At 43.4% G+C, this 18,789-nt stretch overlaps 1 protein-coding gene across 2 annotated transcripts in view; it reads left to right on the forward strand.

Moving 5' to 3' along the window:
* Window positions 1-302: 302 nt before the first annotated feature.
* CLTC (clathrin heavy chain) overlaps window positions 303-18,789 on the forward strand; it is a 34,070-nt gene continuing 15,583 nt past the window's right edge. For both annotated transcript variants that reach the window (XM_074594263.1, XM_074594264.1), the window contains exons 1-13: window positions 303-592; window positions 9,228-9,435; window positions 11,592-11,860; window positions 12,190-12,351; window positions 13,155-13,268; window positions 13,664-13,837; window positions 14,698-14,895; window positions 15,565-15,765; window positions 16,362-16,514; window positions 16,827-16,949; window positions 17,222-17,359; window positions 17,486-17,650; window positions 17,771-17,951. In XM_074594263.1, the coding sequence (XP_074450364.1) occupies window positions 551-592; window positions 9,228-9,435; window positions 11,592-11,860; window positions 12,190-12,351; window positions 13,155-13,268; window positions 13,664-13,837; window positions 14,698-14,895; window positions 15,565-15,765; window positions 16,362-16,514; window positions 16,827-16,949; window positions 17,222-17,359; window positions 17,486-17,650; window positions 17,771-17,951 (2,128 nt within the window). In that variant the 5' untranslated portion in view covers window positions 303-550. The remainder of the gene's footprint in view (window positions 593-9,227; window positions 9,436-11,591; window positions 11,861-12,189; window positions 12,352-13,154; window positions 13,269-13,663; window positions 13,838-14,697; window positions 14,896-15,564; window positions 15,766-16,361; window positions 16,515-16,826; window positions 16,950-17,221; window positions 17,360-17,485; window positions 17,651-17,770; window positions 17,952-18,789) is intronic.

Below are 18,789 nucleotides of genomic sequence, written 5' to 3' on the forward strand. Positions count from 1 at the left end.
GAAATCGATCACGGCCCTGACCGGGGGGAGCCCCGGGCCCTTGGGGCGCTCTCGGGTCCCTCAGGGGGCCCGGGCCGGGCCCGCCCCCGCCCGTTTCCACGGCAACCGCCGCCCCCGGCCGAGTCACCTTGCCCGGCCGCTCTTCCCCCGGCACGTGACCCGCCGGGGCGACGAGCGCGGAACGGAAGTGACGCAGCCGCACCTCGGTCGCATGATGTGGCAAAAAAAAAGGCCGGGGAGGGAGGGGTGGTGAGACACGAAATAGTCCCTTCCGGTGAGCGGATCCCTCCGCCCCTCCCATTGGACCCGCGGCGTGTGAGTCACTACGCTCGGCGGGATCCTTCCGCCCGGCCGGCGCAGTTAAGGCCGGTCCCGGCAGGTGAGGGCAGTCCCTTCCTTCCGCGACGGTATCCTTCCGCCGGCGGGGGCAGCTTCCGGATCGCCGCGGCTCCCCGCTCGCTGGCCTGTTCCGCCATTGCGGTCCCGCTTCCCCGCTGAGGTGCGACTCCGGTCCGGCCTCGGACTGGAGCCCCAGCCAGCTGCCGCCGCCATGGCCCAGATCCTGCCGATTCGCTTCCAGGAGCATCTCCAGGTGGGCGCGGAGGGGCCGGGGGAGGCCGGGAAGGGCGGGCCGCTCCTTCAGGCGGAGGAGCCGTCCCGGGGACGGTGCCTGGGTGAGAGGCCTCGGGCCTGTCCGCGGTCCCTCCTTGGGGACGGCGGGGCGGCCCAGGCCTCGCTGGCGGCGGGGCGGCCGCGCTCCCGCAGGCCTTGCCGGCGTCGGGCTCGGACAGCGCCGCCCCGAAGGGCACCTTCCAGCGGGGTCGGGTGTGAGGGGAAGGGCCGAGGCGGCGGGGTGCGGGCCCCGGTGGCGGCGGCCATCCAGCCCCTGCCTTTGCTTGGTCCCCACCTGCTTTTCCCCGCTCGGGGCGCTCGCTGGGGGCGAGGCTGGCGCCGTGCCCAGGCCGGCGGCACCTGCGGGGCGGCGGGAGGGGAGCGCGGTGGTTCCTCTCCGCTTCCCAGCCAGTGAGAGTGTCCGTCGCCTCCCGCGCAGAGCGACCGGGAAATCCCGCTTCAGCTCGGGATCTGCAAGGGAGGGGGGAAAATTGATGAGGAGGCCAAGTTGTCTCTGTGTGTCGCTTAACTTGTTTATTTTTTTTTAATGCGGCTAAGAATCCTTACAATCGTAAGGACGTATTGAATTGTTTTATTGATGTCCTGACTTGTAACGTTGTTCCGTGAAAGGAAAACCACATATTGCAGTGAAACCTGAAAGCTGCTGCGGGCTTCCCTGCAGTACAGCTGTGGCAGTGCAGGCGCTGAAGTGCCAGGTCTACACTTTCTGCCTGGTATCTGCTGGCCTCTGACAAATTCTAGGTTTGCGTGTCATTAAACCATAACCACATGCTAATAGCTTGTTTCCAACTGATGATTTTTAATTTATTTAACGTGACCTTCTAAAGGCACTGGTGACAAATTCTAAAATCGCTCTATTGCAGGACTGCAAGGTTACCTTCCCAAATAAACATGCACCTTTAATGTCTGTGGGTGAAGCTGGAGTGCAGGGAGGGGTCTGGAGTGGTAGCGCAGTTGTGCAATGTGTACTTCCTATCCGACAAGTCTATGGGGCGAAGTACTACAAGCTATGCTTCTCCTGAGTTGCTGTAGCTGTGATTGTATTAAGCTTGGCTACACCGCCGAGGAGTACTTTTTGAGGAGAACTTGTGTAATAAAAGTTAGATCACCATACCCAGGCAGGATCTTCTGGCTTCTAGCAACCTGTCTGTAGCCCTGCTTCCCTGTGATGTCTATGTGTGGTTTGTGATGGATTTGCATGGTTTGTAGTGACTTTTTCCAACCCAAATTGAAAGAATTTAATTTCTAGACACCTTGTTAAAAGAATACTTGCAAAATGCTTATTTTGCTGTGTAAATTAGCACTGTCCATAGTGTTATTTTAAATTTTTAAAAATGCTGCCGTGATTTGTTTTTTATCTAGCTAGTTAACTGTTGAGAATTGGATAACTTTACTTCAATATCAGTTTAAAACTAGGCCAGAATTCAGAGCTTAGGTGTAGCCCTGGACTCATCTTGGGCGAGCAGCACTGACAGGAGAATCTCATCAGTTGGCCGGAGCTTCAGCTCTGAGCAAGTGTTCTTGGCTGCTGGTGGCATAGCCTAGAACTAGGTATTGACAAGGTTCTGTATACTCAGGTGAAACTCATCCCTCTGGGTAGCCCAGCTTTTAATAACGTATCGTAGACATGCATCTGTGATACATTATTTAAGATACAAACCTTGCATGTGACCCACTACAACGTCTCTAATGACATGAGTACTATTACATAAGGAAACTCATCTGCTTCACTCCCCAAGTGATGATAGGTTTCAGGCCAACACTGTTGTGGAACATGACTGTTCTGACTACAGACTGATTTATCTGTTTATTTCTATTTTTTCCCCTGTTGCTATTTAACATAGAGCGCAGACTTAATCAGTATCTCTTACAACTGCATATATGAGCTGGTCTTTTGTAAGTCTGGGTGTCCAGCCTTCTGGGCCTGCGTGCACGTGGCTCTTGCCCATAACGCTTCAGTTTGCCGTACCTACTGAACTTCCTCATTTTATTTCATTGAAAAAATTCAGAGGAACTTGAATTCTCGGAGGTACTCTTTTCATGTTGAAACTTTTGACTTGCTGTTGGAGTAAATTTTGAGAGCAGAAATACTAATATTGGTACACTTCTGTCCAGAACTGCTTTAGTGTATTCCAGGCTGTTTATAGGAGGTCCTCATGGATTCAGTAATACAATTTCTTGAACTGTGCCTGACCTACATTGTCTAGGAAACTTGTTGTGCAGGTATTGCACAACACTTGCAAATTTGTAGCTGATGCATAACCAAAGACAAGGTACCCAAGTGGAGCTTTATCCGTAACAAGGCAGGTGATGGATGTGAATGGGAAAGTTCTTGAGAGGCTATTATTGAAAGTTGCTTGTAATTAATCTAAAAGACTGACAGTCGGCACTATGTGTAGTACGATACAGTTCTCCATGAATCCACTACTGCAGATCAGAAAATGGTCAAGTGACTGTGTGTACAAAGCTTGTCTTACTCTTCAGCTTCAGCCCAGTTGTGCTCCATGTTGCACCGCTCAAGGCACACTGTCCTTGTCTGTCATTGTCAGTATTTTGGCTAGGTGATACGGGAAGGAAGGGTTAAAGGCTGCAGAAGCCCTGCGCTGTTGCGCTCCCAAGTGCCTTGTCTCTGGGGTACACAGTACAGCATGCTGTGTACCCACACGTGGAGCTAGAGATCTAGTCTGGGCAAGTAAGATGTGGCAGGTAGTTGGCTTACTAGGGCTAGGCAAGCTTTCTGTGTATTTCCCAAGGGAAGTCTGAAAACAAAATGTGTAGTCAGGCTTCAGGTCTTGTTTGTTTGGGTCCCATCACATACCTCTGAAATCTCAGTAGTCGCAAATAAGTAGGGTGTTATCTGTGTATTGTCTGTTGTAGATGCCTGCCTTGCCACAAAAGAACATCAACAACGCATTATGAAGAAATTTTTTCCTTGGGAGTTTCTACAAGGACAAACTTGATTCCTGTGCTATTAAAGCTACCGCACTTGTGTTATAAACCTTTATAGTGCTACTTTTTTTTTTTTTTAAAGTAGCCATGAGGAAACAGTTCAGTGGGCATGTAGTGGGAGGTCAGAGTTCAGTATGCCGAATGATTGCAAATCTGGCTGCTCATATCCAGGTTTTAGGGATTCCATAAGTTGATGCCTGTGCGTATGTGAGGGTGAAAGTAAAACGCACCTGTTTACTTAATGTGGTAGGTGCATGGACATTTTGTAAGACTGCAAGTTCCTGATGAGTGAGAGGTTAGCGGGTGATGAACTGTGAGTGCCAATTAATTTAGCCACACTACCCTGAAATATATAAAAATTGAACTTGGACCAGGCACACTGCTGTACTGGTGTGACTTAAGGCATTAATAAATACTCTTCATAACCTAAATATAGCTTAAAAAAATTATTATTCTGTAGACTTGTCTAGACAGTACAGAAAACTGTCAGTTCAGACTATGCATTTGATACTGAGACAGAACTACTCTTTTAAACTAGGAAAAGGGTTCTTGTATCTGTTGGTCATTGATAGAGCAAACCTGAATGGTGGCTATGCTGTTCCAGTGTGGTGGTACTTGGATGGCTCTCAGAATCATAGCTCGCTATGCCGAAGAGCTAACTGAGTAAAACTGGGTGGCCGAGGCATCATATAATAAAATTTATAAATTTACTACTTCATTCTAACAATGACAAACAGCAAAATGCTTCCATGTATCGTGTTGGCAGTGAGACAGTTTAGTATATCCTAAATGACTAAATCTCTGCTATCACAGCATTAGCTTGAAGCAGAAGTTTTGAAGTCTTTTATTGGTATCTTAAGTCAGGAATTAGACAGGGCTCCTGTGCCTAACATTGTCTTAGTCGATCTGAATTCCTAAAACCAGTGAGCTTGGAGTATTCTTACAGAAGGAAAATCTCTAACAAAGAATGCTGTGAAGAATCTAAGCAACTTGAGTGTGTGTGTGTCTGTGTGTGTCAACTAATTGGATAGGAACAATTAGTTAAGTAGTTTATAAGCTATTCCTTTTGCTGTATCTCTTGCAGCAGGTACTGAAGTCAACAGGCCTGTCTGTCTTGGTGGCACTACTCATGCTCAGACTGTGGTGACAACCAAAGATAAGTAATGGCAGCCGGTGGTTCTGAACCCCAGCTTCAGCAGATAGTCTTAGCTGTGGCTTGTAACTGAAGTAGTCACACAGGATGCCTGTGGCTGCTGAGGCCAGATGGCTACCTCAGCCTACTGAGAGTGAGGCAGAAAATAGGAAGGATATAGAAACAGAAGAGCTCTTGAATATTATAGAGGTCTCATATCTGTTGAAAACATAACTTCCTAGCCTGTCACAAACTGTAACTCTCACCTTGCACTGGTAAATGTGAAGTACTTCGGAGCCACTGACTGGCTGTGGGACTCCCATGTTACAGAGGTGCGGTCAGTAACTTTAACACATCAGCACAGATTTAAATCTTTTGTGTGACTTCAGTGTGCTTTGCTAGTTTTCATGAATGGAACTAAATGAGCGCCTGAAATGTAGTGTGGTGTCTGCCTTGTTCAATCAAAGCCTAGTAAAGCACAGCCTTGCAATAGAGCTAATGTGATTCTACTGCATGTCAAGGAGTGCTGTGCTGCTCAAAAGACTGGGAATATTTCTGTCAACTGGCATTTCCCAGCTACGTGATTTCTAGCAGCACGTAGATGAGGAGTCTCTGGGCAGAGACTGAGCAGCTGCTTGTGGCCACAAGAACAGTGGTTATATCCTGTTGAGTGTGAGACTCGAGGTGAAATGCATACTCAGCAGTTCCGCACCCTTCCTTGTAGGCAAGGAGAAATTATTTGACAGCTAAGCAAACTGTCACAAGAAAGCGAATGTTCCAGGAAGGGGTCAACAAAGAGACTCTTGTCAGCAGTTTTACCATTCAGTTTGATGTCAAACATGCATGTAATATGACAACTTCGCTGAGTAAATTACCAAGAATGTACTTGAATTTTCTTCTAGTGAAGAAAAAAAAAATCTTACTGATCAGACTTTCACCTACCATATTGTTACAGTTCACCTCTCAACATTGTTAGGGTAAATGTTGTCATAGAATTTGATGGTTTAGTACAGCCTGCAATTGACTGAAGTATCCAGCCTCCAGTTAGATGAGTCCTTCAAGGCGACATCTCTGCTGAACAGAAGAGTTGCTGCTGTCTCTGGCAACTTGTTTCATGGTTCCACCCTAATAGAGCAGCTACTTCACTTTCTTCTCAGCGTGCCTTCAGGGGACTGGTATAACTGAACTTACCAACAAACATTGGTGTAAAATAACTTGAACTGTCAGTTGGTTGCCCAAGCATAGTTAACAAGTTCTGCTTTCATATCTGGTTGAAAGCCAAGGAAGTGTTTTTCATAGTATAATGCAGGAATATCTTACGATTCCTGCTTTTCCCCCCCCCCAGTCTTTTAAAGTTACTTCTGAATTAGTGAAAGGTAGTGGACCTAAATGTGTAATGTTAAGTGTTTTGGTGTGTTCCTCTATGTAGAAGAATCTGCCATAAACCCCTATACTCTTTTATTTGTAAACTCAGGAGTTTGTAGGTAGAATAGTATTGACACTTTTATAATAAAAGCTTTCAAAGAAATACCTGCTGTTACATTCCTTAATAATCTGAGTCTCTGTTTACTTTGCTTAGCTTTATAAACACTCCTGCCTCACTCACCTGAACTTTAGCCTGGTTGGGGAGGAAAATAACAGATACTCCACGGGACGATGTATACTCTCAAGAGTTCTGTGCATTAGGTCTGAATGCAGCCGAGAAAAGTTATCATCAGTCTTACCAGCTGAGCAAAGCAAGTGCCACTCTTGGCTGGTGACCCTCCTGTGTAATCAAACGCAGAGATTGTCACAGTTAGAGTCAGCTTCCTGTCCTGCTTGGAGCAGACTTGGTTTGTCTACTGGGATCTGTTGAAATTAAAAGATGAAATCTTAGCAGAAAGAGCTTTTGTACTTGAAGACCTCACTAATGGTCTCACCTCCATCAGAAAGCTTCTCCAAGCTTTCTTCAGAGCTCCAGTGCCAATCTAAATCTTTTCAAAGCAATATCTAGCCTTTGGAAATGGTCTTACATTTAAAAAGGACCATGTATTCCAATACTAACTAGGGTTGGGTACCTCAGACATGACACCTAGCAGATGGCAGTTTGATTATGATTAAGATAAATCTGTCTTGCATTGTCTAAGCAACTTTGTTACAGTGGCTAAGTCTAGATCTCCCTAAAAGGTCTGCCATCTGCTAGGACTTGCTTCTTCGATTTGTTCTGTCAGTGGTGGCCGCTTGGGTATAGTGCTGTCAGTTATTGCCAGGCAGAGTACTTGGCACTCTGCAACTACCCTGTTCTGCCAAATTAACAAGGAAATGGAGTGCTTGATAAGTGATTTTGCACAGGTTAAGGTTGCAGCCCTAACAAAAGGAAATGTGACATCCTGGTAAGTCTCTCCAGCGCTATCAAATGAAACTTCTATGTCTTCAGATTTTCTCTGCCTGCAGGGGTGTGACCAGGTTGCAAATTGCCCTGCCTAGCTGAATTACAAATATCAGTCTCAGGCCTAGAGAACACTAACCAAATAAAGGTGTGAAAGGGACAATTGAACTTAAATCTGAAATCTAAGTGAATCCATGTAGCTGAAGAATGTGTGGTCAGTTTCTGTGATGCTGGACCTCAAACACTGACTTGAATCTGGGTAACAGAGTTCTGACCTGTCCAGGAGGTCAGGTTTGATTTTTGTAGCCGTAGAGCATTAAGGCAGTTTTCTCTGGGGAGAGCTGATAAAACACCTGTCTTCCACCTGAAGGTTTCCTGGCTTTATTGGCAGGTGGATGGATGTAAAGGGAGCTGTCTTTGAATTAAGCTGTTAACTGTGTTAGGTTGCAGGAAGCGTAGATCATCTGCCTTGGAAGAATGACTTAAGCTTGATGCCTGGCTTCAAGAACAAATTTAAAATCTGTTCTGCTTCTAGTCTTGTATCTCTTAAAATCTTTCAAAGTAGAAAAGCTGTGTAGACCTTAAATGTTCCAAAAAATCAGTGTTAACTCTCTGTAAACGAGTTGTGAAATGAGCTCTTAAACATCAAGGAGCCTGAACATCTTTTTGGTACAGCATTGAGATCTTGTTCTTTGAACCCGACTGAAGAGCTTTGAATGGTGAAGGCCTCTCCTGAAAGAGCAAGGTAATTTCAATGAAATAGTGGCCTTTAAGACAAAGGACTTAAATGCAGAGTGACCAGAGAACCATATACAAAGGCTGAATCATCTTCTAGAAATTCACTCCTTCAGGAGACCCAGGGAGCTAAAACTGACTTGCTTTTGAGTCTCAACCGTAAACTGTACCAAGATCTGGGTGCCTTGGTTCACTGGGTGATGCAGATCATCCATTGAAGTGCCTTTTGTGAAGCTTGTTCTGTTAAATTGATGTGCCATAGCTTAGGTATTACTTGTGCCTCGTGTGTGCTGCCTGAAAGCCGGGGCAAAGGGGAAGTGGAGTAAAACACCCTCTTTATCAGAAGCTGCAAGAAGGCAGGAACAGAGCAGCTGAGGCGTGGTCATCTTGGAGCTTGTACAGACAACAGCTGATAAGAGCTTAGTGTTTTGCTTCAAACTAGTACAATAATACTAAAATGGCTTTGAAGGTCTAGCCCTTCCTGGGAGACCTTGGTCTTGAAGTTCAAACAGTTTCCCAGAAAGAAAAATACTGAAGTATTAGAAGTGATAATTCTAACGGTAGAAAACTGATCTAGAGGTTTTTAAGGTGTATCCACCCAGAAGCTGGGTATCAGTAAGTGAGGTGAACAAACCATTCTGCATTTCCACTGTTAAAAATGGAATAAACTTTGATTCACTACTGACATCTTAATACACTAGTCTGTTGCAAACACAATGAAATGATGTTAACTGAACTGTGTTTTGTTGCAAGCTGTACAAGAAACAGAAATTAAAGTTAGGCATTTAAAGGTTTACAGAAGCATGCTGTGGCTCAGCAGAAGAGGAAGTGGTTTATTCGTATCTTCTGTGTTAACTATGGCTGCGGATGAGCCATTTCTCATTTCAGTGTTGTCCATCTCCTGTGTGTTAGCTCTGCCTCCTGGGTGGCATACAGCCTGGCTGCTAGACAGGTAGCTTTTTTTAACTCTACAAGGATAAAGATAAAGCTCAGACACTTCACATGTGATGTTAAGCTTGAAATAGTGATAGCTGCCAAGCTCAATGGAGTAAGTAAGGGCTCTGGAAGCAAAGCCGGCGCGAGTGAGTCCTGAAGCAGGCAAATTTAATGTGTCTTAAACTGTATGAGGGGTTCAAAAGTTAAGTTCTCAAAACAGTAATTTGTAAATGGACCTTGAAGATGAGGTACCAAGCACTTGAATGGTGCAAGGTTTTTTCAGGAAGCCTGCTGAGTTTAATTGAAAACAGGCAAGAATTTGTGTGCCGTGCCATTTTTGTGTAGCATGGTTGTATTGTCACAATGGTACGTGAAGCCTAGTATCTCTTATGACTTTCAGAAAAACTGTTCATGGCTATATCAAGGTGGTAACTTAATGCTAAACTTTTTTTTTTTTCCTCCCCCCTCTTCCAGCTCCAAAATCTGGGCATCAACCCAGCAAACATCGGGTTCAGCACTCTGACAATGGAGTCTGACAAATTCATCTGCATAAGAGAGAAAGTAGGGGAACAGGCTCAAGTGGTGATCATTGACATGAACGACCCCAGCAACCCTATCCGAAGACCGATTTCAGCAGACAGTGCAATCATGAACCCTGCCAGTAAAGTCATTGCATTAAAAGGTATGGAAGTCCCGATAAAGAAATGTCTGAAGTGGATGGAGAGCTTTCTGTAAGACTAGTTTATGACTGACTTAAGTCTCATGTAACTTATGTGGGAAGATCCCTTACCAGTTTTCCACAGCGTAATGGGAACTTAAGTTTGATGCATTTTCAGTTCTTCTGAAGGTAGCTGGGCAGTAAGTTTCAGTTGAGGCTTCCTGCTATTTGCTGATCATTAGGATGAGTTTTGCTTCAGTCAGAATGCTTACAGCTTCTGAGTGGAGAGAGCTGGAAGGGAAGTTCAGGCTTTAAGATACTTCTGGAATCTTTTGTCTGGAATCATGTTAGAGGGAAGTGAGACCTAATCTCCTAAGCATATAAGGTCTATTAACTAAGCCTTTCTTTACACAGAGGAAAAGTAAGACTGAGTAGTAGAGAAGATATTCCTGAAGGCTTTGTCTGGCCTTGCTGGAAGAGGCAGGTGCACCAATTTGTGCATATTTATTATATCAGTTAGGGATAAGATGAGTAAAACTATGCAGAGAAGACTTGTGTAGTGAATAAAGCACAAGGTCAGCTAACATGGTATCTCTAGTGATGCAGAGAACAAGCATTCCTCTGGAGTCTCCAGAAATGTTGATCTCTTTCCCCAAGAGGCCCAAGAAGCTCAAATACTGTCACTCCAGAAATGCACATATTGCTAATGGAAAGATTTATATGTACTCAGTGTTATTTAAGTTTGACTTTAACACTATGCTCCTGTTTTGTCACACCTTTAATGCTTTCTTGTGTGTGCAGATGGTGAGTTATTTCAATTGACTGTACTAGCTCCTGTCCTGTCTTATGAAAAGAGAAAGCAGAATCAAATGGCTCGATCTATGGTGCACGTGGCTGAACAGTGTCATTAAGCAACTGAAAGCCTAAAATTGAGAGGTTTTTTTCATGCCCTCCCAAACAAGGGAATCCTTGAGATTCAGAAAATTATTCCACTCAAGAACTCGAAGTGTACTTAAACTGTTGCCATCTTGATATAAAACTTTTTATAAACAGGACTTCGACTTAAGTCTAGATTTTGCCTCCTAATATGCCTTGCATAGCATGTAGGGTACGTGTTACCTGAACGTAATGTCCCTTGACTCTAAAGCTCCAGCTGCACTAGCTATAGAAAGAAACTGCTAGCCTGTAGCCTGAGTAACATTGTATTAGACAGTCATCTCTCAGCTCTGGAGAAACTCCTGACTCTGCATCTGGTGTCAGTAGCTGAACTAGTGGTGGCTTCTAACTAAGCAAATCCTTGGTGAGTAAAGGCATGTGCCCATATGGCATAGTGACTTTATCAAGCTGAGTTACAGTTAGTAACTGTAGCATATACTCTCACCTGCACCTAGTTTCACGTGATTGTTTAATATTCCTCTTGGGCTACACTAGCATGTGCTTAAATAGCGGTCTCCTAAAACTAGTAGAAGTTGGCCAGAACGTTCCTTATATTCTCAACAGGAAGAAATAATTTCTTATATGCCACTATGTTGTAAAAACTGGTAGAAATTACTGCAGGTGGCTGTTTGGGAAGTATGTGTGCACCATTCTATGTAGTTTGGAGAACTTTTCCTCTTGCCTTCTAGAGCTTGTGTTGGTCAGTAGATTCCTTTCCTTGCACAGTTTTTGTTAGTCTAGTTTGCAGCCAATAGCTGTGTATCCCATTAGCGCAACCTAAGGGTTTTGGTTAACGAATCTGAATTACAAAAACCCTCTGCCAACTTGACCGTTCCATGTTGTGTGCTTTTCTTTTTTACTTAAAACAGATGTGGACATAGTTTTTAATGACAGTGGCATAGCTCTCCTCACGGCTTTCAAGAGACTCAGCATTATTGTGACCTAGTTTTGATGTATGCGAAGTATAATATAACTAGCTTGTGTAGCTGAAGCTCTTGTCTTCTACCAAGTTGTCTTCCACATCTGTTTGATCGCTTGGTAGTGGCAAATTGGTAAAATTATCCGAGGAATGTGGTCTGGTTAAAAGTAATAGCTGGTTACTGAAGATACTGACAGTATATAACAGCGTTTTCTTGAAGGAAGTCACAAGGGTTTAATGCCACAGTGCAGCTCTTCTACTTTTAACCAGGGCTTGAAGTAACAAGTGTAAACTGTAACCTGGCTAATGATGTTGTGTTTTCTAGCTGGGAAAACGCTTCAAATATTTAACATCGAAATGAAGAGCAAAATGAAGGCTCATACAATGACAGATGATGTCACCTTTTGGAAGTGGATCTCTCTGAATACTGTTGCCCTTGTAACGGATAATGCAGTCTACCATTGGAGTATGGAGGGGGAGTCTCAGCCTGTGAAAATGTTTGATCGCCATTCTAGTCTTGCAGGCTGCCAGATCATCAACTACCGTACTGATGCTAAGCAGAAATGGCTGCTGCTAACTGGAATATCTGCACAGGTACTTTACCACTAGAGAGGCCTGCCATGGAAGGCTCAGAGCTTGGCTCTATAAGAGCAGGACTCATACGTTTGTTTTCTTTCCTGAAACATTGTTGGGAATGTAAATGCTTGTCTTCATCTTCAAATAGCAAGCTTAAGTGTAACTGAAAATCTTACAGTAATGGTATAAACACTAGTACAAGCTTAAGAGTCTTAAGTTATGCCTTTGTAAGAAAAAGCATGGCATGATACTTCAGCTTGATATGACAGCATATTTACCAACACTAACTTGAATGAAATTACTGTCTGAGTGCATGTTATTCCTGACTCTTGTTCTGTTTTGTCTAGCAAAATCGTGTTGTGGGAGCAATGCAGCTGTATTCTGTGGATAGAAAAGTGTCACAGCCAATTGAGGGACATGCAGCTAGCTTTGCGCAGTTCAAGATGGAAGGAAATGCTGAAGAATCCACTCTTTTCTGTTTTGCAGTAAGAGGGCAAGCTGGGGGTAAGGTAAGACTTGGTTCTGAATATGCTGTGATCTTTAATGACTTGCCGTGGTTATCTGTTTCCAGGAAAACAGGTGGGTTAATGCACAAAGTTGCCTTTGGGAAAAAAGTGAAGGACTCTGTGTCAGTCTGGATGCTATATATCTAATGTACATGGAAAACTGGTGCATACAGAGCTTCACAGTAGGGACTAGCTGAAGTAGCAGGAGTCCGCTTCAAGTCATGAAGCGAGGTGGCATGTCATGACCAGCATAATTAGCTGCTTGAAACACGTGACTCTCAGCTTCACAGGCTAAGCTTAAGGGAAAAGCTGTTGTAATCTTTCTTTGATGCTGATCCCCAGTATCAGACTTAACTTATTTCAGAATTATTGGATGAAAAAAATTAAACACTAGCGTTGCAAGGCTAACTAGTGGTCTAATACTAACCCCGGAATTATGTGAGCTAGTTTGTGACAGCTAAGACAAAGTAAAACCAAAGTTAGATTCAGAGAAACATCTTCAGAACTGTCTCTGTAGAACGTTAACCAAGTTGAAAGAGTGCATGTAAAGTGACCTAACTGAATCCTTAAACTTCTAAGTAGCTAGGGGTAAATAAAGATCATGCTTAACTCTTTCCCTCGATATGGTACCTGAATACACTATGCCACACCTTTAGCCAGTGAAAATGTTTAGGAGGACTGACTTAGTTTATCTTTATATAAATTTGTGATTAAGGCTCAGCAGCAAAAGAATTGCCCTATCTTCGTTGTTCATGTATTGTTACAGAAATACAAGAACTAACAGACAAATCTTATCTGTTGCACAGTTGCATATCATTGAAGTTGGCACACCACCTACTGGGAATCAGCCTTTTCCAAAGAAAGCAGTGGATGTCTTCTTTCCTCCTGAAGCACAAAATGACTTCCCTGTTGCCATGCAGGTATGACAGAGCACAAGGACAAGTCTGTAGCTTCTCTTGGTAGATGTGACGCTGTAACAGGTCGCGGGAAGCCAGGTGGTCAATATATTGACCTGAGGCTTGGCGCGAAACTGGTGTGACTTCTGCTCTGGCTTCAGTAGTGTTACAGTAAAGGCGGAGGTTGAAGCAACATTCAAAGGCAGGATGTTCTTGTTTATGGAAGAAATATCCATGTATATTTAACTGTCGTTCAAGTTCTTAGAACATCATTCTACTGTGATAGTACTCAAGTATTAAGTAAAAATTTAACAGTGCTTCTAGCTGTCCTGAAATGGCACAGCTATCTGCTGATTTTTAAAAGTACTTAACTTGTTTTATCCAATACCAAATTTGATTAATCTGTTTCTGTTTTGCAGATCAGTGACAAGCATGATGTAGTGTTTCTCATAACAAAATATGGCTATATCCACTTGTATGACCTGGAAACTGGCACCTGTATCTACATGAACAGAATCAGTGGAGAGACCATATTTGTTACTGCGCAGCATGAAGCAACAGCTGGAATTATTGGAGTAAACAGAAAGGGACAAGTAAGGAAGCTTGGCCTGGAAACCACTTCTTTAACTAATCCTGCTGGCTCTTAGTGGTACACTGTAGGGTTCATATCAATGTCTAAAGGTTTCCAGAAATTAACAAGACAGAATAATGGAATCGGGAATATGGCAGTATTGGCTAGTTGAACAGAAGTGCAGCTTGTCTGACTTGTAGTTTCTTCTACACTTCAGGTTCTGGTTGCGTAATTTTGGGGGTTTTGTAACAGCAGTCAGTGTATCTAAACACTGTCCTACTGTTGAGGATGAAACTAGAATAAGCCTCTCTGGGGGCAGACTGTATCCCCTTGCAGAGCAAGGAAGAGAAAGGTCTTAAATACATTAGCTTTGAAAACTGCTCAGAACATCTGATGTATAACAGTGTTCTGGGCCCCAAAGGAAATTTGCTACTGTATCTCCATGCACATCAAACTTAAACCAATCTACCAACACTGTACAGCTGTGCCTTTAGACTGAATTGATTTCAAATGTTGTTGCTTGTTGAGCAGGGGTAACACAGAGCAGAAGATTTGTTCCTAGTTTATCCTCTAGGATTGGTTACTTAAGACATTGAGTACAGGTTATAGAAAGATAGTACTTACATCTCTGTATTTCTGACCTCTGTAAATACCTCAGTTTAAACTGGGTGTTAATCAGCTGCCTTGTTGCAGTAATTGAATGGTAGAGATTCTTTCTAACTGGAGGTCTGTTTCTTAAATAAAATGGCAAGACTCTGCAGTTATCAAGGGATGAAAAAGCTTTCCATTTATGCCATAGCTTTCCTTTTAGCGGTTAGCTTAGGCCTTGGCTCACTACTTATAGTTGGACTAACTGGAGGTTTTCCTTGATGATTTATTCAGGTGCTCTCAGTGTGTGTGGAAGAAGAGAATATTATTCCCTATATCACAAATGTGCTGCAGAATCCTGACCTAGCTTTACGAATGGCTGTCCGCAACAATCTGGCAGGTGCTGAGGAACTCTTTGCCAGAAAATTCAATGCACTGTTTGCACAAGGGAACTATTCGGAGGCAGCAAAAGTGGCAGCTAATGCCCCAAAGGTAATAGACTGGTATTCTGTACTGAATCTATTGGCTTAAGCTTCTTGCTTCAGGAAAGCTCGCTGAATTTTATAAGTGGCAAGACCAGAGTCTTGTTCCTCCTCCTGTCCTAATGATGTAGTACTTGACATACCTGTGAGGAACTTGTATGCTAGGTGTTGAGAGTACTGACTGCGTGCTGGAAGATCTTAAAGCTTCTATGAAACCCACAGAAGGGGAGAGGGGTAATGGCTATGTGACTTAATGTTTCTGGTCCTTATCTTTACTGCTCCAATGATTAAAAACGTCTTTGTGAAAAGACAGCCTCCAGCTGAGGCTGCACCTGGAAACAGTACAAAAAGGACAGACTAAGAGCAAATAGAGTAAATTCAGATGAGATGAACTTGCTTGCAAGGACAAGGTGTGTCTTAATTCTGTAGGACAGTCCTCTGAACTTAAATCTGCACTGCTACTGAAACAGGTCTAATAGGCTACTATTGCGCATCTTCTGTCAAAACATCTCAACAATGATGTCTGAGCTGGTGTTCAGCCATACTGCTTCTGACTTATTCTGGGCTGGCAAAACACAATTTGCTGCAACAAGCATTTCTAACTTCAGCTTTCTGGAGAAACTCTTGCCAAGCCACAATAGCAGAACAGAAAACTAAAGTGCATCTCTATTTCTGGCAGGGAATCCTGCGTACTCCAGACACCATACGCCGGTTCCAGAGTGTTCCAGCTCAGCCGGGACAGACTTCCCCTCTACTCCAGTACTTCGGCATTCTGCTTGACCAAGGGCAGCTGAATAAGTACGAGTCGCTGGAACTCTGCAGACCAGTGCTTCAACAGGGACGCAAACAGCTCTTGGAAAAATGGTTAAAAGAAGATAAGGTAAATCTGCGGTAGATACCTTTAGGGCCCTAGAGGGACGTAACTGCTTGTCAGCCTCTCCCCTCCCCAGGAAAACTCAACTGGGCAACTCATCAAGGTGCTAGTGTGGTCAAAATTTGAGCAATAGGTGTTCAGTCTACCTGTAACTATAACCCATGTGTCTGCCAGAGAATTGATCAAATACTCTTAAGAGCTTCACTCATTCCACTTAAAATTACAGCAGGGTGAACTAAGTAGGAAAGCTCCTGAGCTGCTGCTGTTCTCTCCCAAACCCCTTCAGGCTTCTTTGGATATTGACTTGCATGTATTTTGATTTGGTGGTTACATTTCTGTAAATAGCTGAAGAAACATGCTGATACAATGTATCACCTAATTCTTTTTAGCTCTATAAATGCATTTCTGGCTCCTGTGGAAGAGCATGAGGAACTGAGCCCACTAGATTGCTGCTGAAAGACTCAGATAATGCTATCAAGCTGGGCCTAACTTTTTTTTTTTTTAAGAGAAGTCCAAAAGGAAGACAAATGAGGAAGAAGACAGTAATGCATCTCAGCATGGCACTGTCAGGGTGGACTGACTGTCTTTATATCTTTACACAGCTGGAGTGCTCAGAGGAGCTGGGAGACCTTGTGAAATCTGTAGATCCTACGCTAGCGCTTAGTGTCTATCTGAGAGCCAACGTTCCAAACAAAGTCATCCAGTGTTTTGCTGAAACAGGACAAGTCCAGAAGATTGTTTTGTATGCTAAGAAGGTGAGAGGAAATTAAATTGCCATATCTGTCCTGTGTTTAAGAGTAACTAGTCTATGTTCCAAAGTAGCTACAAGTAATTGTGGGGGAATCTGAGAGCCTGTGTAGTACCTACTTTGGCCTAAGTTTTTTTTTTATGAATAATTACTGCTTGACTTCACACATGGATCCTTTCATACTTCCCTATGTGTAGCCCCTTACAAATGAGGAAATCCTGACTGGGTTGTGTAAGCTACTGAAAATACCTTTTACTGAGATCTGTATTTAACAAGGGTTGTGCTCTTGCTGAGTTACTCATTTTCATTATCTCTTCAGGTTGGGTATACTCCAGACTGGATTTTTCTGCTGAGGAATGTAATGAGAATCAGCCCTGATCAAGGACAGCAGTTTGCACAAATGCTTGTTCAAGATGAAGAGCCTCTTGCAGACATAACACAAGTAAATAATTTTATTGCTATGAAACGTTAACTTCAAGGCCTTAAGTTGATAAGAGGATCTGTACTCTTCCCATCAGAGAAAGATTTTGAACTATGAGTTTGGGTTTACCTTGCCAGGATAATGTTGTTTCTTGCCTAGCTTTAAAAACAGTAAAGGGCAGCTTAGTGCAGTACCAAGATAAACAGTTTTAGCTTTGGAAGCTGCACTTGATGTTACTTTGTTTAAATATGCTTTAGTTCTTCCTAATCAAAAGCCTAAATTTCTTTTTGCAGATTGTGGATGTCTTTATGGAATATAATTTAATTCAGCAATGTACAGCCTTCTTGCTGGATGCACTGAAGAATAATCGTCCCTCAGAAGGTCCCCTGCAAACACGTTTACTTGAGATGAACCTCATGCATGCACCTCAGGTACGCTTTCAGGGTTATATTGGGTTGGGCTTGTCTGTAGCTAGATGAGACGCTGCACTGTGGGTCATATCAAATACTAGTGATAGTGTTTGGGAACTAAATGAAACTTTTCAATATTCCTTCTAGGTTGCAGATGCTATCCTGGGAAACCAAATGTTTACTCATTATGACCGGGCTCACATAGCTCAGCTGTGTGAAAAAGCTGGCTTGCTACAGAGAGCACTTGAACACTTCACAGACTTGTATGACATCAAGCGTGCCGTAGTTCATACTCATCTTCTCAATCCTGAGGTATGAGATCAAATATCCTCGATCTAGCAAAAGCCAGGCAATTAATAATTGCTTTCAACATTTGACTTCAGAGTGTGGAGTGTTCTGCTTGGGTCTAAAATAGCTTACGTATTTTTGCAGTGGTTAGTGAATTATTTTGGTTCCTTATCGGTAGAAGACTCTCTGGAGTGTCTGCGTGCTATGTTGTCTGCTAACATTCGTCAGAACCTGCAGATCTGTGTCCAGGTAGCTTCAAAATACCACGAACAGCTGTCAACGCAGTCACTTATTGAGCTGTTTGAATCTTTCAAGAGCTTTGAAGGTAAGTTCATGCTCTTGCCTCTAGCAAAAGGAGCTAGTGCTCACCTCATCATACGTGTGTGTATGAATTGTCTATCTGCTTAAGTACGTAGCTGTCCCAAAACCTAACCTAAACCTTAAAGTTCCCCCATTAAGGAGGATACCAACGTTGTGTTGCATATATTGATTTTCTGAAATGCTGCCAAAACACTTGGAGCTGTAGCCAACTTAAAAAGTTAACTGAAGAAGCTGCTGGCCTTTTCCCTTTGTCCAAAATGCTCATCTTATTTGTGTAACCATTGGGTTTGGGGCTTTTGTACTGCTCAATAAGACTAGCTGTGTATGATCTAGTCAGCGTGGTGGTAGGTCAGTGGTCAAATCTCTGCAGATACGTGGCTGAACAGCATCTTGTTAAACTTTAAAGAAAACCTACTTAAAGACTGAGACCACAACATGATCATGGACTCTTGAAATTTGGAGAATGGTTAGTGGAATAAGATGCTATTGCAGACAGGTTTCTTGCACAGGCAGCCTACACGTGTGTGTTCCAAAAAAACACATGAATCTTTCTTGATTAAGTGACTTGGCAGTCACTTGTCTAAAGTAGTCGAGGATTATGTGGCATCAGCTTTAAGTGACCTTTAACTGTGGGTCATGGCAAGCATCGCTTGCTCTGTGTGCTTGTTTTCGTGAAAGGTGTGATAGTAGCTTTTGAGCACAACTAGTTTTGGTTTTCTAAACTCTTCCTTCCCCCCTGTTTAGGGGATGTATGGAAAGCACATGCTGGATGTTTTAACACAGCTGACCTGTGGCAATTGCTGATGGCCGATCAGTATTGATGAAAGTTGCGTGTAACACAC

Source organism: Larus michahellis, chromosome 7 (assembly GCF_964199755.1).
Source record: "Larus michahellis chromosome 7, bLarMic1.1, whole genome shotgun sequence".
NCBI lineage: Eukaryota > Metazoa > Chordata > Aves > Charadriiformes > Laridae > Larus > Larus michahellis.